We start from the raw sequence: 22,936 nt of genomic DNA on the forward strand, positions 1-22,936 counted from the left end.
AAAATTATCCATTAAAAAAAATTTCCTACTGTTTCTTACAAAATAATACTCAATTTTACAGAAACGAAATTAATCAGTAACTATTATATAAATATTTTTGTGACGGATTGAGGGGGGGGGGAAACGATTCCCTACTGTTCTTAAGAAGAAATTTTTTTTAAAGAAATGAAATTAATAAGTAACTATCATGAATTAGCAAGAGTAAACTAGAAAACAATTCTGAAAAAGTGGTTATTTGATATAATTTTTACATTTTCCAAAACGTACTTTTGTAATACGCCCTCTTCAACCAAAATTGGTTTGATACAATTTTTATTTTTAAAAATAGATTTCCCACTTTTCCTTAAAAAATAAACAGTTAAAACAAACGAAATTACCGTAAGAAATTGTGATGATTTAATAGGAAGAGTAAACTAGACATAAAGTAATTGTACATACACAGTGGACACTTCGCATCCAAAACTTGACAAATAAGTATATGAGCACAAAAAGTTAGTTATGTGGCGCCATCTAGGATCTGTCTTGATAACTTGCATAGCAGTTGGCAACAATGGTCAACAAAGTTTTACAGTGGGCCGACTTTGACTCAGCCCAGTTTCCTACGCTCTTGATGCTTTTGCTAAGGAGGTAAGACAATTATTTTACTTGTTTAATCCCAAAAATCATTCTATAACTCCTTTCGAAGTATTCCTCATAAATCTGAGTGTGTTATTCACATGATTTGCTTTAAACTGCAGCTGTCTATGTTACAAGATTTTAGGCTTGTGTCCACTTGTGAATCAAGATGTTGACATCAAGTGACTAATGCAATGAGTGATTTAGTAGTTCAGGAAATTTTCACTGTCAACATTATTACAGCGGGTACAGATTTATCCCATTTAAGTATGATAGTCATCTAACAACCTGGGCCAGCAATGGACAACTCATTATCATGTTGTATGAAACAAGTGGTGGAGGGGGGCGAGTGACATTGTCCTCAAGATTAAACCCATGAAAAAATTTGAGTTTATTAGGAATTTTTACTCCATTTTTCTTATATAATACAATAATGACTTCAAGTGACCAAAGTTTTTGGTCATTTGATGAAAACCAATTGCAAAAGGGTGCTGCAGATTCACTACAAACAAAGTGCCACTTTCTTCATCAGCTAAAAGGCTAATTCACCAAGTATGAGGTTACGTCATTAGTATAGGTGGTAATTTTTTGAAATCATGAGGTGCGATTAGGGATAAATTAAAAAAAACAAAAAAAAAACACCTTTTTCCTTTTGCTGACGTTCAAACTTTATCCGGGTCATCTTCATGGCATAAAGTGTGGTGCTATTCTTGTGGTGTCATAATGTTTTTTTTTGTAAAATTGTTTCACAACAAAACACCACAAGAATAGTACCACACTTTATGCGCTGAAGATGACCCGAATAGAGGTTGAAGGTCAGCAAATGGAAAAAGGCATTTTTTTAAATATTTTATCCTAATTGCACCTCAAGACTTCAACAAATTACAACAACCGGTCACTAAAAAGCACACAAAGGTGGTAATATTATCTTTAAAAATTTCGTTTTCACCAGAACTTTTCACAAAAAGAAGTATTTCACAAGAAATATTAGTAAAATGGATTTCAGCAACTGCCAATGCTGGTTTCCTTGTATGACAATATGGTCTTCTTGATAGCATGCAGAAGTTGCTAAAGGATTTGAAAAGAAAAAATTTTGTTGATGGTCGCCCTGTTTGGCTTTAGGCATTTTAAAGGAAAAACCCAAGCATCTCAAAATGAATTGCTCCATAACCTAATCATTAGCAGAGCAGCTGGGTCAGAATGCAGTATAAACAAGTGGTTAACAGAAGTTCATGATTATCTCAAAGTGCAAGGGCTAGAGGAAGTATTCAACGACCCAAGTCATAGGTATATTCAATGCAGATGAAACTGCCTTTCTTTAACCAAAAAACAATCATGTAATTACTAATTAAAGAGATAAAAATGTTTACCAGCTTACCAGCACATTAACAGCAATGAAAAAGAATGCATACCCATATTAATAAATGCTAATGCAGCAGGAAAATTAAGGCTACCACTATGCTAGATGATTGGCTATTGGGATTCGGGTTGTGGTCTTCAAACATACAATGTTATTATATCAACGCCCAAGCTATTGACAAGTTTTATTGCCTTCTTCAGGGGATAGATACAAAGTCAAATCGTAAACACATTGCACATTCCACGATATGTATACAAACAAACTATATACATANATTTATTTATTATATATGTATATAGTTTGTTTGTATACATATCGTGGAATGTGCAATGTGTTTACGATTTGACTTTGTATCTATCCCCTGAAGAAGGCAATAAAACTTGTCGAAAGCTTGGGCGTTGATATAATAACATTGTATGTTTGAAGACCACAACCCGAATCCCAATCAACATCGTATGAAAGCTGGTTGATCGCACAACAAACACTAGATGATTGGCAACACACTGTTCCCAAAGGCTGGGGGTTAGATAAATCAGAAAACAGATGGATGACTAGGACCAATTTGTATAGCTACTTGGTTTTCTCTGATTGGCTAGTGAGTTGATAGTCTTGTATCCAAATGCAAAATGGATGTAGCTGTATTCAGATCATTAAAAGAGTATTGAAATAACGAAGTACATGGTTGGAGGTTGGGCCATGTGGACGACCCCAAAAAGAAGAAATAAAAGGATTTCTCGGGTTTATTAAAATAGGCTTGGGATGATAAAGATAATTCCTGAAATAATTTAGAACGGATTCAACAAATCAGTGTGCTCAAAGCACAGACGAAGCACGTTAAAAATAACAATTAAAATGATGGGGCACAACTTGGGAAGGACAAAGTGTAATATTTCAGTAAATGTTCTTCTTGGTCTGAGAAAGAAGAAGCCACGTCTCTATTTCATTTATAGAGTCAGCTCAAGTTTGACCTACATAAAGACTATAATATTGCTTGTAACATTGAGGAGCTTAGACCCTCCCAACAAATGAAGAAAGCCATGAGGTGTCTTCTTTACAAGAAAAATGCACTGCTACATCTTTGGAAAACTTTTATGTTAGGACCTATTCATAAATGAATTTGTCTCCTCCACTTGATAGTAACTTGAAACGTAGCAGTAGTGGTATTTACAGGAAACTGACAACCCATTACCCACTAATCAAGGAGAAGCTATTGGTCTGTTGTACAGTTCTGAATGTTGGCTGGTAAAACATTTTAACATTACTAAAGTAAAACTACTAGTATTTTTATGATCAATACTCAAATTAATACTCCTAAAATTAGGCCAATAAAAACAAAAAATTCAAAATTTCCCAAGTAAAACTGGATTTAAATGAAATTCTTTCTAAAAAATCAAATTTTCTCATTTCTCATTCTTCTTAAAAATAAATAAATAATAAAAAATCGGCCTTTTCTGATTGACCAAAGATGGCTTCAATAATGTCATTTTCTGGTGCATTGATTCAATTTGAGAGCAATACATTATAGAGAATTCAGAGCATAGAGTATTTCGCCAGAATTCAAGAAGCTGTTGTAAATCAGCCCAAATGAAGCCCACCAAAGAGCCACCATCGCCTTTTTTTGATGTGTTGGGTGCTTTAGAAAATGGGCTGCTTCTCCTTTTGTAGAGCCACCGTCCAGAACGCCCGCTGTTATCGTGGTGAATCCACTTTTCGTAACAAGTACCAATTCCATCTAGAAAAGGTTCGTTTCTGTTTTGGCAAAGAAGTGTTGCGCACACTTCATATTGATGATTTTTTTGGCAGTCGTTTTATGCATGAGGAACCCAACTTTCGAACTTTCCAATTAATTGTCTTAAGGTGGTCAGCAACGGTTTATTTGCTAACTGAAAGATTCCCTGCAAGTTCTCAAACAGTTGTTGTGGGATTTTTTCGACCAAAGAAAACATATCATCTTTACCTTCGAGGCTAAAGTTTCGAAATTTTTTAACCATCTCTGAATGGTGCTCTCACTCACACTGCCATCTCCCCAGACTTCACTAATATTTCTGGGCGTTTGGGCACCGTTCTGACCGAGTTTAAACTCGTAAAGCGAAATACGCGAAAATCACGTGTTGACATCTTCATAAAGACTGAATTATTCCCACGTAACGAAATGCAAATAAGGTAGACAAACATTGGAAGAGGATTAAAAAGTATTGACATTCGTACAAAAGATTAATTATCAAACGTAAACATTTTATTATATAGAATATATAATAATAGAAAGAAAACATGAAAATCTGCATTATTTTCCGGACAACCCAATAGTTTTAATTGATTTTTTATTTTTCAACCAACCATTCTTTGCATAAAAAGAATAAATCAATTAAAATAATTAATTACTTTGGTTAATAGGACCAACTAAAACATATATAATGGTAATATTTTTGTAAAATAGAACTCAAGGGTTGTCCAAAAGAAGTACTACTATCATAATAAAGTACTGCGAATTATTAAAGATGCTTTTTGGTGTAAGTTGATTAGTAGGAAATAAATTATTATATTCTACAATAGGCTATACATTTTAGTGTAATATAGACCATCTACAGTAACTTTTTTAAAATAAAGTAGTTTGGCGGTTTTTTAGATAATTATTAGTTCAAAAGTGGATGACTGGACGACTATGAAAGTGGTGAGCAGTCTGTCGAGAATTGAAGTATTCTTGACAGACTACTCGCCACGTTCATAGTCGACCAGCCGTCCATTTTTGAACTTATAATTATGTAAAAAACCGTCGAAGTAATTTATTTTAAAAAAATGAAAAATAAATAAAAAAGTCACTGAAGATGGTCTATATTAACAGAAATGCGTCTGGCATAGTAAATGGAAAAGGCATAGTAGTGGAAAAGACAATTTACTTCCTTCCAATCAACTTATTATGGGGTTCCACAAAATCAGTATGGACACACTCAAAAACTTAAATGAAGAAGCTTCTTGGTATGCATGGATCAGTGATATACACAGAAACCTGAACATCCCGCTTAATAAATAAATTTCCAGAAAATAAACTTCTCAACAAGCCAATAATGTAGTTAGTTACACCTTCATTTACCATTTTGCAATCTATAAGAAAGTATGATTTGTAAATAATCAACGTGATCAAAAGTCGATTAGTCTGAAGGCTTAGAAATAAATTTCTATTGGGAAAGACAGTTTAAAATAAAATTATGAAGAATTAAAACTTTCCCTTTCTCACAATCTAGCTTCTCCTTAAAGGCTTGATAGATTTGATCAAATATTTAGTTGTTAAACTAAAGTTTGACCCAGCAGAATTTTCTTTCAATTTGAAAACGTAACTTGAAACAGTGTGAACATTTTAGTTGACTGTTTGCTGTTCAACGTTTTCACATATAAAATAGATAAAAACTATAGTGTGCCCCTTTTGGACTTAAAATGTGACGCTGATTTAGAATTATATCATGCACTCATTAGTGTCGTAGTTTATGAATTTTATTTTAAACTGTCTTTCCCAATAGAAATTTATTTCTAAGCCTTCAGACTAATCGACTATTGATCACGTTGATTATTTACAAATCATACTTTCTTCTAGATTGCAAAATGGTAAATGAAGGTGTAACTAACTACATTATTGGCTTGGTTGAGAAGTTTTTCGCCTATGTACGTAAATTTTGTTTTAACAACTTACAAATAAAAAAATTAAAACATTGACTAATTGTGCGTTGTCTCAATAGGTTGTCTTCCAATTTGAAAATCATTTCTTAAACCTTTATGCAAGTGAAGGATAACGCTTAATAAATCATGTAAAGGACATTTAACTAATTACTAGAAAATTCATATTATAACAATTTTAAAAAAATTCAGTATTGTACTTGAAGTACAACACAGTATAGAGACAATCATTGTTGACGATGTTAAGTTTAATATTTGGTAAATATCGCAGAAAGTTAACAGCGGCGTTTGATCTTTCCAATTTATTTTTGAAGTCTTATTATTTGTTCATTGCCCGTCTCTCACTTTTTGCTTGATCAGACAATCAATTATCAAAGGTCGATAGTATTGCAAAGTCAGTTGATAATAACTCTGTATAAATTGTTGGAGGAAAAAAGTGAAATCAATTACACAAAGATAAAAGAAGCAATTTCAATAACATTTTTCATACTTTATATTAGCTTTATATTATCTTTTGTTGTGTTGATATATTTTTAAAGTATGCTCGCTATTAACTGACTACAAATGATAGAATACGTTTATAAACCCGAATCCTCATCAGTTCTAACAAATCCGGCTCAGTAAAAGCCATTTATAATCTAAATTGTACATTTGTCTATCTTGAATATTCAAATGCCGCCTCAGCAGTCTAAATTCCCATTTTGAACATCTCCACCTAACGACCGTATGGAATAAATCATTATTATTTAACTAGCGTATTTTCTACTAGAAATAAATTATTCTGTAACCATGAAACATCACAAATACAAGATGAAAATTTTAAATTGATTTTATTTGGCTCATCTTATTCCTAATCCTATTTATAAACCGCCAGGGAGATTTCGCTAGGGTGATTTAAATCGGAATCAATAAGAAAATGTTATATGTTTATTTTTAAGTTACTCGAGAAGTATTATTATATATGTAACATGTATTACATATGCAAATGTATTAACATGTATGTATTGTTTTATCACCCACCAGAAAATGGTTAAAGAAAATTTATGTAATTTTATTGTTAAAAATTTCACTCCAAATGAAAATTTTATAAGCTGAACGTGCTTAAAAATTACCTCCTCTTCAGGACCAATCCGAGGCTTACGTGACCGGAGAATAGTCCAAAATGTTACCGAAGGACTATCTCATCCCCCTACCAATCCGTACTATAAAAACATTGGAGGGGGCGATGTCCAAAAAACGAACTTTAGAGCCTGCGAATGTGGTTAATGGCCAATAACAAATAAGTCCTCATTGTTTAATAATATTTAATGCATTTTTTTAAAGTTAAGGGTTAAAATATATAAAGCAGTCATTTTTGTATCATATTTTGACCTTGCAAAGCGGAAAATTAATTTTTTTCAGGAGGAAATAAGATAAATTATTTCGTAATTATTTGATAAGTGCAGAATTTTATTTGAGAAAAATTCAAATATATGCCGTTCTGTTATTTTATTCATACGTTTTCCTGATTTTTTAATACATTTTTAGAGATAGAAGATGAGTTTTTGTACTGTAGAAATTTCTACAGGAAAATTTTTATTTCCCTAAAAATTGTAAAACGTTGACTTTTTCGTAATTTGTAAAACACTTATGAAGAAAGCTCAGCGTTTAAAACGTTTTCTCATCGACGCTCAGGGACGATTGTCGTAAAGTTCGATTGTAGCAACAAATACAATATCCGCCAAGTTTTTCCTCGGACAGTTTAAAAGGTTTGCAAAGCCTTAAAGGATCGAAATTGATCCCCTGACACGTGGCCAGGTGGACGGAGATTCGTGACTAATCGCCGGGCAAATGTGACGATAAATAATCTTATTTATATCCATGGCTGAACGGACGGTAGAGTCGCCAAAATTGACTGAACCGATCAAGATTGGACGAAAATACGTTCAATTTTTAGTCGCCTTCGCGCGTTTTTTTCTAAATCTAATTTACACTCCCCTAGAAGTACTTTATATTCTAACGAAAATAGCTAAAAACACGATTACTTCATGGATTATCGCATGTAGATTTAAAATAAACAAAGTTATTTATTATTAATGTTCTTTTCTTTGAACTGTTTTAGTCCTTTTCAGGACCTTCCTCATTTAATTGGGTAACTAATTAGTTTTACTCTTTTGACTATAACGAAATGCTATGTTGCTCCATAATTATTCGTTCTTTCTGTGTGCAATCAATGAGACGGTTCATTGTTTCCCCATCAGTTTTTCGCATGATAGGCATCATTTCAAGGTTTCAAGGTGGTTGTAATTCTAACTTGCTGTCGATATTTAACAAATAAAATAGTTTAATTTTAAGTAACTTAATCAATCAAAACTCTGCACCATATATTCAAAGATTTTAAAAATCCCCTGACCTAAAATTGCATTTTAATTAGTTCTTACTTGGCGTGGGTCTTGATCATCCTGATCACCCTATCCTTAGAATCAATCATCGCATATCGCCTCCTTCAGTGGTAGGTCTATGCGATTACATTGTTAATAAATTACATAGTACAAACTTTAAATATTAAAGTATATCATATGTATGTTCGTTGTAGTGTTTTCATTAGATATTCGTTAATGATACTGGAAATAATTAATCTTAGCTAGCATTTTTTATCTAGCTCCTTAGCAATAGCTTTGCTCGGGTAGATAATAAAATTTTTAACATGAATGATGTTCAATTTATTAAAAAGGTATTCTTCTATTTTTGATACAAAACTAAATGCCAATGTTTCTATATAAACCTGTCACTGAATTGTGTTTGATGTAAACTAAACTGTATTGTAATTATTATATTATAGTTATAGAATACAGTCAAACTCTTTAAGTTATTGTTTTAAATTGTCATCCTATTTTAAAGCATTGACAAAATTAATATTACTTGATTACACCTGTCGTTGGCTTTTATCATATTTCTTTTCGTGCTATGTTTGGCGGTTCACTACAAAACTGAGAAATAGTTGAAGTTATTACATTTTAGTTACAGGTTAGGGTTAAAATTCTTTCGACAAAAAATTTTGTCATGTTTATTTGGTTTGTCATCCAACGGCAGTCTTTTGGTATCAACTAAAATTTAAAAAAATGAAACGTGTTTCAAATTGTTATGCGTTTATTGTTCAGTGAGAAAATTGTTTCATCAAAGGTTAAAGCAAATTCCTTAAATCAATAGTTTAAAATGTCAGGCATTTGAAAAATATTAATAAAGTGGTTTCATTTGAAGTTTGGTTTTGTATCAAGAGTCAATTTTTTAATATACAATTCCAATTATTTATTGTTTTCTACGATTCAGGGGCATTGTTCAAAAGTTTATATTTTATTTAGTGTCAACAATCTTAAAATAAATAACTTAATTAATAAAATAAATTACGTGAACAAGTTATGAGCATTGCTAAAGTTATTCCCAATTGAAAAATTGAACAATAATTGAAATTATTGTCTATTAAGTAAGACTTGTATTGTTGTGTGTCTAAGGTTTGTCCTAGAATAGACAAACTTGTTTCTGAAAAATAATAAATTAATAAGTTATAGTGTAAACTATCCAACATTTCTAAATATTTGCGAAGCTTCTGTAAATCACATTTGGTTTTCCATAAAAGTTCGATTTAAAAAAAAAAAAAAAAAAAAAAAAGGGAAAAAGCTAAATCCAGGTTAGATTTTTTTTGAAAATGTTACATTGCAGTTAAAGGTTAGTGTTAAAGTTTTTCATAAAAAAAGTTAATAGTTTAAGTAATCCAATTTTTATATTAAAAGCACCAAAAGTCGGAAAAGCTTTTATAATTGTTATATCAATATTAATAGGCAGGCGAGGATGTTAGAAAAATTTTACCCTTCCCACCCCCTTTCTCGTAACACAACGATGTCAAAGAGGGCCACTACCAGTTGCCAAGCGTACGGTTTTAGACCGTGTCTCGGTTACTAAATGATTTTGGCACCGGGTCCCCAGGACTAAGTTTGTCGGAGGAGGGCGAGCCCCGTGCAAAATATCCGCCGGGCGAATATATATTTACACCCGGGTGTATTTCGGTTGGCTAGGAGGGCACCTGGTACAACGGGGGGATGGGGGTGGAGACGACCGGGAATAGACTGGACCATCTCCAAGCGAGACAATGCCGTTTCAAGGGGTAAAAAATTAGGGTTCTTGTCACATTTTTTTTCCTAATAGGTGAAAACCGTTTGAATTTGGAAACCACGGGTGGCTTTTTAACAAATACTAAAAATTGTTTTGTCTTCAGAAAGGGCTATGGGACTTTAAACGATTTCTACCTTCTTATCCTTTTAAACTAGCTGTCACTTTGTTGGTTTTTTTAAGGACTTATTAAATGATACGTTAATGGGTTTGACTTTTGTAAATTCTTCTTACCTGTGATAAAAGTATGATCCAGGAGGTCCTCCTCCAGGGGTCAGTCGCAGGGGGTCGAAACGGAAAATTAGAACTAGACACACAATAAAAACGTTGGTTATGGATTCACTTCAGAAGACCGCAAGGGTCATAGTTCAAAGACTAAGGTAGTCGAGGATGGCGGCCGCGGTTTTGAGCAACGGTGCGGAGGTGGGGGCGTTCTTATATAGGTTCTCTGTGGCGCGTTCTGTGGCCAACCCCTTCAACTACAACCCCCGTCGCGGGCTCCAATCTTGGCTCAACCCCCCGGCCTACCTCGAAAAGACAAAGGGAAAAGGGCCCGGATACCCTTTCCCGGAGAGAAAGTCCTCTGTTCCACTTGGCACGACGTTTTTCCCTGTTCGAAGACGAAAATAGATTTTTCTTTTTTTTTTCATCCCACAAGATTTGCATTTCGGTCCCATCTTACAAAAGTGCAAAAACTGTTTAAAAAATGTTGATTTTAAAAATACATTTTTACCACCGTGGATTCTAAAGGTAGACAAAAGAGAAAGCAAAATTATTTTTCGAAATATAAAAACCACTCACATTTCTATCTCTATACAACAGACACAGGCAAGGCATAAAAACATGTATATTAAGATTTCTTCAAAGTAAATCCTAAATATTTTTTTAAATTCTTTGCTACCCAAAGAGATAAGAAAGAAGTGAGCGAATGAGAGAGAGAGAGAGAGAAAGAGAGAGAGAGAGAGAGAGAGAGAGAAAATTGAACTTTTATTTTTTATGTACCCAAATTAAGGCAATTCTATGTCCTCTCTTACAATTATGCACACAAAATCNGAGGGAGAGAGAGAGAGAGAGAGAGAGAGAGAGAACGAGAGAGAGAGAAAGCGAACAGACAGACAGGACATAAAAAAAATTTTTGTTCAGTAATGATTATGAGACTTTGTTTTCGTTTTGGCAAAGCTAAAAAATTTGTCTACCGATTCGGGCAACCACGCTCAGAAAGAGACAGGCATTATTATTAATCCTATGTAATTTGTTTTGAAACTATCTTGGGGCACCCAAGCTCGCATATACGCACGCGCGCGCACACACATAGACAGACGTTTTAATAATTGGGATAAAGATAAAGAGTGAGAGAAAGGCCCACAAGAAGAACAGTACATCAAATTCGTCATTGAGTCTTGATGAAAAGCAAAGATAAATTAAAAGGGAGAAAAGGAATAAAGATTGTCGCAGACATGTTTTACGTAATCATTCATAAGTCTCATTTTATTAATTTTATTATTGTTATACAGAATTCTTGATGAGTCCTTTCCCTGGAGTCTCTTTTAAAATTTATTTACATTTTTACACTCTCCCAATGTGCTAAAAACAATTGTCGATTTTAGCACAATTTCATGAACAGCGTGTTATTAATATATAATCAATATATTTAACATGCTTTTATGAATATTTGCTTTCGTATTTTCAATTTGTTTCTCTTCAGTGGGCCGGATCGGCAGAGAAGCTCTCGAGTATCAAGGACACAGTCAATATGTGGCCCTCGGAGGACCTGACTCGTAGAAGAAGGGTCATCCTCACCCGATTAAGAATAGGCCATGCGAGTCACACGGACACTTACTTTTGGCCAATGCCCGCATATGTGTCCGGCATGTAGAGAAAGGTTGCTCGTTGTGGCCCACTTAATTATCGAGTTTATTTGCTCCATATAAAAATAATAATGCGTCCTAATATGAGAAATAATAATCGTATGAGAATAATAATATGAGAATTGAGCTTGAACATGACAGTGAGTATTTGAGTACCGTGTTCCGATTTTTTGAGGCAAGCCGGGTTGGGTGATTCTCGAGGCCTGCCGCGAATTCATTGCAAAATACAAAAGCTGTAATTGCGAGAAGTGATAGGCACAACTTTGTAGATGGGTGTGCATATGTACATGCATATGCAGATTTGATCTTATATAAATCATAATCAGTTGACGATATCACGGTACATTAAGAAAAAAAGTACGAATATTATAAATTGCAAAGAATTTTTCAATCATAAGTAGAAATATAGCTAGAGAGTAGTATAAAAATAGTTGATGTGATTGATATCAGCCTTAATATTATACAAAAAAGGTAATAAATAGGTAATGTGGTTGTCATAATAAATTTGTTGTGGCCAACTATGGCGAACTATTTCCTTATTGGTATTACGAAGTGACCACGACATAAACCATCAATTGTAATTAATATTATAATCGTCAGGGATAAGGCATATTCGAGAGAAAGAAAAATACACAAATCTTTTTACAAGCTTTCGAGAAATGTAGTATTTTATATTACTTACCAAGAAATTAACCGGCTGGGGCCTTGACTAATGATAATCACGCCTTATATTTTTTTTAAATATTATAAGTAGTTGTTTATATCGGATAACTGTGTCAATCATTAGAAATATTTTCCAAATCTTGATGAAGGTGATATATTTCTCGAAATCTTGGCAAAGGAACTGTTTGTTTTGATTTTGTCACTGTTTTAAAATATTTGGTTAAAAAAATTTTGTTATGGTTATCCCCCGGAAGGAGATTGAAGATTCATTATTGGCAGATCTATCAAGTATCTCCACCTTTCAGACAAAACTGGAAAAGGCGAAATAGTGCAAATTCCAGTTTTTAAGCTTGACATACTGTGTATCAGTGAGGACGTTGAGAATGAAACCATATCCTTTTGAACGCAATGTGATTTTTTATACACTTATTTACATCGAAAAGTTATTTCAACATTTCGATAATTTTACTTATCTATCAGTAAGCTCGAATACTCATATACTGAAATAGAATAAGTGAATATACCTATGTATGCTCTACTTCTAACTTTAAAAAACACACAGATGTAATTAATATTTGTCTAGATACTACAAAGATGTCTTTTTTTATCTACTAGCAAATTGAAGGTATACTTGAATAATTGCATAAGTAGTGCTCTACCCAGTCTTCTAATTTTATGTTAAAAACTAGATCAGTGTCGGGGCATAGTGTGTTAAGTACCGTAAAGTGAAGATACAGACAAGTAATATGATAGACCTCTTTACTAAGGCAATTACATAGAATTTGTCAAAATGTGAGAAAAATAAAAAAATATTACTAAAAAGCTGTAAAACTAGAAAGTGCATCGAAGGTCTCAATTTTAAAATCGCAATCCTCAGAAACGGTGTTTTATTATTTTAACAGACGTATGTAGCTTTCTCCCGAGAGTGTAGAAATAATGTCTCGATTGAAATATTCACATGCTCATTTTGAATTCAATTCTGAACAACATTCATTTAATTTTTAAAACCATTTTATAATTTCTGTTTGATTTTTTCCTCTCTACGGTTGATACAGTACGTCAGATTAACCCAACTTTAGAAAGTTTTGTCCATTAATTGGGGCAATCGGATTACAGCAAATAAGCGAACTGGGATAGAAATAAGACTCAAGTATAATTGTTATTTGCAGCTATTGTTATTTTGTTTTTATTCACAATGAATTTATTATAACATAAAGAAGAGTATCAATAAAATTCATTAGTAAATAAGAATGATATATACTACTCATATTTTAGTATCTGGAGGGACGGATAAACTCACAATACTACAATAAACAAAATCACAATAAAATAGTAGAATAATTATAATGATAAAAAAGAAGTAAAAATCTTATTCTTATATGATGAAGACGAGAATAAAAAAGCAGACTTTTTTATGGTGTTGACGCAAACATTATTCTTGCTCAAGCACTAAAATTTAATTTGCACTTCCAAGTAATAAAAGTTTTGTTTAACTCACAATTATAAATTATATTCATTTCAACTTACAATATTTGAACCAAACTGAAATTCCAACTTTTAAAAGGTTTTTTATTTTTTAACATATACTTATGACTAATAATAGTGTAAATTAATAACTTAAAAACACAGGTATAACAGTTAATTGGAAACGTAAACAATATAGCTTTTAAAAAATTGATTAAAACTCTCTATAACCATTATTTTTATAAGAAAAATTACTTGAAGGAAAGAGAATTTTAACCTTCAGTACGTAGTATTGCAAGTATTCACTGTATACTACAAAGCTTTCGAGGTATTTGCATCGATAAATTTCTCAGGTGGCTGAAATATAGACAATATCCGTTTTAGAGAAGCGATGCATTTTTGTCATAATTTTTATTCTAAAAGAAATAAATCAAACACAAACATTTCCCTTTTTTCTAATGAATTAATTAGCCGCGAGGACTGAGACAAAAGGAAGAGTGCTCCTACATTTCTGTTTGGGTTGTAATTGTAATTGGTCAAATTCCACATAGAAGAGACGTGCCAAGTTCTTTATTGCACCCGAAAAGAAACAAGGGCCAAGTCTTCCTAGGCCAGTCTGTTTTTTCTGTTCTAAATAATGAGGACATCAATATTAATGGTCTTTTGGCCAGTACTGCCGGCCTTCTAAAGAAACGTCTTGCTCCACCAGGGTTACTACTGGAGGGAGAGTGTAACGATAGTTTTAAATTTTACAAATGATACAGGATCTGCTCTTTTCTGTCCATTTTGTCACCATTATGTTAAAAACAAACGAATAAAAGAACTTACCAATATATGGTATTTGATAAATATTAATATTACAAGAAAAATGAAAATAAATTAAAAATTAAATTATATTTTCAGGTACGAATTTCATTCAGCTAATGAAACAAACATTGGACTTGCATTGCACGTAAGTAAAACATTTTTTTAAATTTATTTTATTGTTAAATTAATGAAAACATTTTCGGTCTCATTATTCACATTTTGACACCATTTATGTACTTTTACACACTTTAGAGTAGAATTATGAAAAAATAATAATGTGTGGTGGTTAGTGACCGTTAATCGATAATTATTCAGAAATCGTGAGGTGCGGTCTGGTGTGATGTAGGTTTCAGAAAAAACATTTTCTTTATGTGCCAACGTTTCGATCTTTATTGAGATCATCTTCAGGGCTCAAAGTGTTTATCTTCTGCGTAATTGTGCCATTCTTGCGTGTCGTGTAGAGAGTGCCCACTGACTGCGACACCCTATTTACTATACGTATACAATAAATCAAGATTTTTTTTTTGGCTTTATCAGGGATATTCAGCCAGATTCAGAAATTAATCAATCAATTAATTAAATCAAGATTTAAGTTACAATTTAAAATATAATAATGAATCGTCCCCAAAAAATTGTATTTATTAGTAATTTTTGTCATTAACGCCAAGAAAAATAAATAGCCTTGTATGTAAATATGAATGAGGAAAAAATGCCGAGGTCATAGTGAAGTTACAGGTGGAAGGAATCAGGTGTACATTTGTTTTAGCAGTTAGGTGTAAATAATTCATTTTTATTCAATAATTTCGTGGTCCGCTTGACCAATTAATACTTTACAATTAATTAAGGATTTTAGTTGAGATGAAAAAAAGTTAATGGCACGAGAGGGATTCGAACGCACGACCTTCGGCAAGATACGCCGCTGCTCTACCACCTGAGCTATCATGACCTCGATCCACTCGGACATCAACTCCCCATCCCAACCCCACCTTATGAGTTTCCCTCCTTTTGCCATTTTTCAACCAGGAGGGAAAACTCATAAGGTGGGGTTGGGATGGGGAGTTGATGTCCGAGTAGATCTAGGTCACGATAGCTCAGGTGGTAGAGCAGCGGCGTATCTAGCCGAAGGTCGTGGGTTCGAATCCCTCTCGTGCCATTAACTTTTTTTCATCTCAACTAAAATCCTTAATAAATTGTAAATTCATTTTTATTTAGAATAAATAAATAATCGACAAAGAAGTATTTTAGTACTCCAAGTATTAAAACGCGTCAGAACTTAAACCGAATAATCAAGACAATTTAAATTTAAGTATAGTTTTAGTCAAATGGGCTAAGGCATGACATGCCTCTGAAATTATAAATTTACTTACTTATACAATTATTACTCAAGTAATAAAATTGATTATTTCCTACATTATTATTTAGTTGCTAAGAAGTATAATAAAACTCGTCAGTTTTGATAGGCAAAAATGAGATAAGAAATGTTTGTAAATAATTTTGATTTCATTACATAGTACAAAGAGTTATTTCTTTAATAAATTAGTAATACATACAATATAACGACATATAGTGAATAGAAACTGACGTTAAATTTTAATATCGTAACTTTATTTCCAGAGAGGTATTTGTTGGCTATTACAGATTAAGCTAATGCTACATTTATCTCAAGAATCTACCATTCAGGCACATTTTATTTTCAAATTGTACGATTTGCTATGTGAATTTTTAACAAACACGATGGAATCCAATATCGTAAAACTCGTGCTGAAAGCAGGCAATGGCCTATGGATAGCGCTTTCAATTTTCCCGTCGATATCTTCCCAGCGATTAAAACTTGTCGGTTCACCGACTCTGGACGTGTAATATTTTCAAAACGAAACATCCGAACTTTTATAAATAGTGTTTTATTACGACTCAGAATATTGTTTTAGTCAACTTTGTTAGCAATTTTCTAACGATTTCACTCATTTCACCTAGTTGAATCATAGACAATTTTTAGTATAAAATAAACATTTAATTGAACTTTGGCTTAAAAAATAGGTCGAGTGTACGAATCTATAATCTATTTAATTTAATGTCCAACATATTTTTTGGCTAACTTCTTTTTGGCAGTTGGACAAAGGAGATTTGAGAATGCTGAAAAAAATTTCCCTGCCAATCGGATATTAAATTAAAAACAATATAAAGTAATTCCCTCTAATAAAGACAACAAAAAATATCTGATTTTTTTAGTGGTATAATATTTTTTTAATGAAATTATAAAAAATATAAATTCTTAGATGATTTTATTGCAGCAGCAGGGATGACAGGGAGCGCGAAATCTTTTCGTTTTTTTATGTTATTTTTGGGTATATGTTATGTTTATTATGTTTTCCTTTTACCTAATTGATAACCTAAATTACCAGCGAGAGCCTAGCTCGTTAGGGAAATAGATAAAACACATTTATTCAACAGCGGGTCAGTGATTTGAAAAATGAAGGCAATAGCGCTCAAATGGCTGAGTGTTACCTAAACGATGCTTGAAAGAATACAAATCGGATGGTTCGTATGGGGCCAGTGATGACTATAGCCTTTTATCAGTCAATGAACAACTAAATATTTCATTTCAGTACGTAATATAATTTTAATTCAGTTTGATATGTTACATAAAATATTTATAAATAAACACAATAACATTTTATCGGATCGGACTCGTAGAAGAGGAGTCATCCTCTCCGATTAAGAATACGCCATGAGAGGTTGACACAAGGAAACTTAAATTCTGGCCAAAGCCTGGTTTTGTGTCCAGCATGTAGAAAAAGGTTTTTCGATGGGTTACTTATTGAAGGGTGTCATTCCTTGATTCCATACAGAGAGCACGTAGGATTGACACCCAATATGAATACTGTGCTTGAGTAGGACTTTATTTTTTGGGGTCGCTGTAATGATTTTTGGAGGAATCATTACTATTTTAATGTACAAAGTATGCAAATATATTTTTAAAGATTGTTTTTATTTAAATGTAATTTAATATCGTGAATAAGAGACTACCAATGGTAGAATATTAAGTATCCCATCGATGCTCAATTAGATTAGTTATACAATATGTGTAGAGGGTGATGGACGAAAATCAAATATTCGAACTTAAATGAGTGAATAACATTTAAACAGGAAAAAATATTAAGAGTGAGTGAAAATGAGTGGTTTGGCTCTAGAGACAGAGTGCGTTGGGGGATGAAGTGGTGGTAGCTGGACTGCTAATTATTTTGATTTTCACATGAGACGTAGGTGTTATCCATTCCGCTGCCTAAGAAAACAACAGGGGTGTTAACGGCTAGATCATTTCGTCCTCTAACGCTCGCTGGTTTTAAACTTAGACACACCATCATTCATCCTTAAATACATTCTTTCCTACTTTCATACGATTCATTCAATTAGGGAGGTGGAGAACTTGATATTCCACACCCTGAAGAACTAATGTATTTGAAGCGTCCTCCATCGGCCTTCTCCACTACACAGTTACACTAATAAATACATTCCCACTCATTATACTCCAAACCAATACCAAAACGAGATATCTATAAACTACAATAAAAAGCCCTGCATCTTCTAAAAATAGGACCAATGGACACTGGTCACTGCCGAGCTATGCACAAATCTAGTGGTATTCCTACTCGCTTTCTGCATAGAGCCAAGGGTTACCCTTCAATTAAGTGTGACTCATTAACCAACCTTTCTCTACATGCCGGACACATACGCGAGCTTAGAGGCCCAGAAGTCAGTTTTCAAGACCTATTCTTAGTCGGGCTAGTTTGATTTCTCATCATTAAGATCGATCGAGCTCTTGGTACATGAGACCTTCTTTGCCGATCCACCACAGCGACGCTACCATTTCCTTTTAATCATGTTTTAATTGCAATTTATGGAAGAGAAATAGAATTGAAGGCAATGTGCAATCTGCTATTCAAGCAGAAGCATCACATTATTATTATATTACATTATTATACATTTCAGTCTTATTTTGCCACAATTAGATCTTTTAATAGATTGGAATTATTAGTATCAATATTGCAGTAAATATGGTATCTATGAGATCATAGTATTTATAAATTTCCGAATATAGTGTGAAATTAATATTAAAGACTTCACATTTCATTCTGGGTTTCAAATTGCATAAGATAAGATGCTTATATACACAAGTTAAGCATGGGACTTTTTGATTGATTAACAGCCTGTTGAATGGTGGTAGGTGGTGAAAGTTGGACTACCGGAATTAAATATCACCCTATGAAAAGCGCCAGGCCAATTACCACTTCCAGAACTTTATAGGGCGAGTCGTGTCAGTTTAAATTTCCATTTTATATCGCATGTTGAAGAAAAAAAACTTACAATTAAATAGCGTTCTCGAGAAGCCGTAACGTATTTTAAAATAGCGCGCCTTGAAATAGACTTTAGCGTGAAAACAACTTTCTGTCTTTCCTGTTGGAAATACGGTAAGTGTGTGAGGTCTTTCTTTTTTAAACCCGGGGGGTCGCAGGAATGAATTTATTATTATTAATTAATTTACAAGCCGAGCTTCTGCCAAGGCTGAGTTTCACAAAATCTTGATAAATCAAAATAATGAATTGTAAAATATTAAAATATTTTATATATTTACACCCATAATACTACTTACATCTACATCTACCCATAATATTTGTTTCGTTAACAAGATCAATTTATTTAACAAAAGTCTTTTTCTAACAAAGCTAAGGAGTGAGAATTATGTGTGGTTTTAAAATTAAAATATGGTTTATAGACAGCTTCTGATTTATACTAATTAATTAAAATTAGAAGAACCAAGTGAAAATCAATTAAGCATCTACAGACAGCTGTCTTACCTATTTATGTGAAATTTATTTTTTGCTTTACATTTTATTTTTTACTTTTAACTTGCGTGATTATTAATATATATTGATGACACTCATAAACCACGAAAACTGGATTCATGTAAAAATTCATTACATTATAAATAAAGTAAAAATCGTTAAGACCAAAATTGATACTATCACTTAATTAAAAAAAACCTTTAGTCTTTAAGTAAAAATAACTTAATTTCCTATATTCAATTTTCTTAAGCGTGAACAATGGTCTATTAGAGCTTAAAACAGGAAGTTTATTTTTGAAACATTTCCGGACTGTCTACCGTCTCAGATAAGCTTAGGAGGTGACAGGAATATGCTTAGCTCGTAGAACACAAAGTATAATACATCTCAAAATAGTTTCTTATTTCCTGTTATAAAAAAGGTTTGCCATTTAAATTTTTTATTATTAATTTTTTTAAATATTGTTTGGATATTTTATGCAGGCTAATTGAATTTTATTCGTCTATCATCATATTTTTTATTCACATATTTATTTAGTTTTTAACGTTGTTACAACTAAAAAATTCATATTTTAAGCAATTGTAAACAGATACAAAATGTAAGTTTAATTATTGTCGGCCTTGGAAGCTTAAGTGGCTATCGAGGGCATTGTGACCGGATTTGCTTGTTTAATTTTACCGAATCTCTTTGGCTTCCTCCAAGGCGAGATTGCGGCCCGTTAAAAATATTGGAACGACCAGCCGGCCGCCGCTGATTTTTAACCCAGTCCCCGCCGTTCGATTTATTATTTCAAAGTGGGACAGTGAAATTGTCATTGTAAACGATAAAATGAATCAAAAGATTGTTGTATGGTCAATCGACAAACATAGGCGGCGTGAATTAACTCATTTTTGTTCTAAATGTTTACATTAAAGATAAATGCAACCTTTTTTCGAAATTAAGAAAGCTTCCATGTCAAGACAAACATGGAACATAACGTGTACCATTTTAAATATTGATTCTTAGAAATTAAAGTTGTTTTAAACTTTGACCTTACTTCATTAAATAATAATTTAATGATTTTTCTGATCATGGTGATTCTTAGACCATTATACTGTAAGAATCATTCATAAGACCAAGTTCAAAAACGAGATTTTTTCAGTTAATTAGCATTGTACAAGTTTTCTGTTTTACTGTAACGCAACTGACATTAAAAAAGGCTCATAAATTACTAAAGTATTACTATTATGGATCAGTAATCCGACTATTTTAATCCAAAGGACCTAATAATTTCCCGTATGGTGGACCCTAGAAAGTCCAAATCATAGAAGAAAGATCATCCTTACCCGACGCAGAATTTGCCATTCGCGATTGACACAGACACACTCTCGAGCCAGAGGTCGCGTACTTATCTGGCATACAGAGAAAAGTTATCACTGCGAAGTCCCCATTTCCGATTTTTTAAGTAAACAGGGGTATTTTTATATGTATAGATTTTTCTATTGCAGTTTTTTTTGCCTAACCTTTCGGCATTAGCCATATACCTATTTCCCCCATATACCTATTGAGACAGACGGAGTGCCACCGCCGCCGCGGGCAGCCACCCCCGCACGGCCGCCTAGGGAGATATAGCGGGTAGCCTCTTTTTTTTTTCTTTCCCCCCCCCCCGGTGTTTTAGGAGGATGTAGATAAAAACCATTTACAATTGTACACCTATGGAAAAGTCCTTCTATTGCAGTTAATCTTATTATTGTAAAAGTTGTATTGTAAAAAGTTTGGTGATTGATGCAGTCTGAGTTTATTCAATTACTTTTCAATTATCCCACAGATTTAAGATCCTACAGAAAAACTGGTTTAGAAAAATTGGGTTTCGTGAAATCCGTGTGCGTATGTTTATTGCGCAAAGTCAATTGTTTTAATTTTTGTAATAAACTAAAAAAAAGTTATTGAATGATTGATATAAGCTCAATTAGCTTATTGTAATGTTATGTAATGTTAAAAATAAGCGTATTATATTTAATTCTCTTCGAGTTTCGTCATTCCAGGGTAAGACCACGCTCTTATGCATCCCGCGACTGAAGATAGGGTGCAGAGGATGTCACCAGCTAGTCCATTTCAGACCCCAACGCATGCAATTTTTAAACCTAGACCCCTCACTCATTCTTAAATACATTACTTTCTATTTATGTACCATTACATATTATATAAATAATCTAATGGATGGAGAACTACATATTACACCATAAGCCCTCTCACACTACACATTCACGCTAATAAATACATTCACTCTCAATATACCCAAAACGGGACACAACAAAATAGCGTTGTTTTCTCCGAAATGGGAACAGGGAGCCCAAATACTGCAGTGCTCGAGCACAATTTTCATACCGGGTGACATTCCTATACGCTCCCTAACCTGAAGTAACAAATGACTTCAAACATTTGGGACACATCGACCGACCTTTCTGTACATGCCGGGCACATACATTAAACGTCTTGCTTATTATTATTGGTATTGTTATCATTAAAAGGTTTTTCTTTTTAAAAACTAAGAAAATTGTTTTAATCCAGGAGTTATTACATTCTTTCTATGTAATTTCACTTTATATGAATCACTACAGTTTATGTTAAATCACAAAATAAATATAGCCAATGTTTTGTTATTGGTACTGTAATTAAAATATCAAGTTTTTCGTTTGTTTGATAATTTGTTTATTAATTTTTGGGTGTCTTTATGTATGTGCGTAAAATATCATATATAAGACGTCAGGTGAAAGTGGTTTTTTTTCTGGTTAATAAAAATATTTCTTCTAATTAATTAGATATTTTCAAACAACTTTGGCTGTGGAATGAATTTAGGATAAACTTAGGAAATAGCTAAGTATTTATATTTGAATGGTATAGGCACAAAGAATGTAACGTATGTAAGAATTCTAAATTAAGTCTGTTTAAAATTACTCCAGCCTAAAGTGATATGAATTTTAAAACTTGGGGTGCATAAAAGAATAGAATGTCTGGTGCTCAAAACTTAACTAATTGTTCGTTTTGAAACTATATACTGAACTTATAAAACTAAAGAAAACATGTCGTACTCACTCTGTTGTATTTGAATAGAGTGTAAGACTGATGAGCAGGAAAATAATTTGCCTTATCGAACAGTAACACAACTAGTTGATCCAACCAGAAGGCAGCTATTGTTGGGTCGAGACTCTTAAGTTACACTGGAATTGCTATCAGCCGGGTCTAAATATAATATCCGAACAGTTCCGTTGGACGTGTTTTTACTGAAAAACCTCGTTTTTAAATTAGACTCTTCTCTTTTCCACCCAAGGTGATATTTGTTGTCGTGCCACGTCGCGGCAGCTGTAATACACAAGAGAACTATAAATCCGCAGCTCTTCGCCTCCGGAGGCCGAGACGTCCTAATTTATACGATCTGTGGAAAAAGGAGATGGAAGAGAACGGGCAACGAAAAGACACATTTATTCTCAATAAGTCACCACTGTTTTTCCTACATCAAAGGC

The 22,936-nt window shown here is 33.0% G+C and overlaps 2 protein-coding genes across 8 annotated transcripts in view; one reads left to right on the forward strand and one right to left on the reverse strand.

Annotated features, from left to right (window-relative positions):
* The window catches only part of LOC106661308 (calcium-transporting ATPase sarcoplasmic/endoplasmic reticulum type), a 45,913-nt gene extending 35,694 nt beyond the window's left edge, over positions 1 to 10,219 (reverse strand). For 4 of the 5 annotated variants that reach the window (XM_014384605.1, XM_014384604.1, XM_014384601.1 and 1 more), the window contains exon 1: positions 10,025 to 10,219. The gene's annotated coding sequence lies outside the window, so the exon portion shown is untranslated. Of the gene's footprint in view, positions 1 to 9,490; positions 9,579 to 10,024 lie in introns of those variants that run through there. The other variant, XM_024228407.1, reaches the window with a different exon arrangement.
* Positions 339 to 22,936, forward strand: part of LOC112127434 — a 66,830-nt gene continuing 44,232 nt past the window's right edge. Inside the window, exons 1-3 of one of the 3 annotated variants that reach the window (XM_024228450.1) lie at positions 9,667 to 9,785; positions 14,495 to 14,622; positions 14,689 to 14,737. In XM_024228450.1, coding sequence (XP_024084218.1) covers positions 9,771 to 9,785; positions 14,495 to 14,622; positions 14,689 to 14,737 — 192 coding nt within the window. In that variant the 5' untranslated portion in view covers positions 9,667 to 9,770. Of the gene's footprint in view, positions 628 to 9,666; positions 9,786 to 14,494; positions 14,623 to 14,688; positions 14,738 to 22,936 lie in introns of those variants that run through there. The other 2 variants (XM_024228451.1, XM_024228453.1) reach the window with 2 other exon arrangements.

The sequence above is a fragment of the Cimex lectularius genome, unplaced genomic scaffold (genome assembly GCF_000648675.2).
Source record: "Cimex lectularius strain Harlan isolate CLEC.00 unplaced genomic scaffold, Clec_2.1 scaffold17, whole genome shotgun sequence".
In the NCBI taxonomy this organism is placed as follows: Eukaryota; Metazoa; Arthropoda; class Insecta; order Hemiptera; family Cimicidae; genus Cimex; species Cimex lectularius.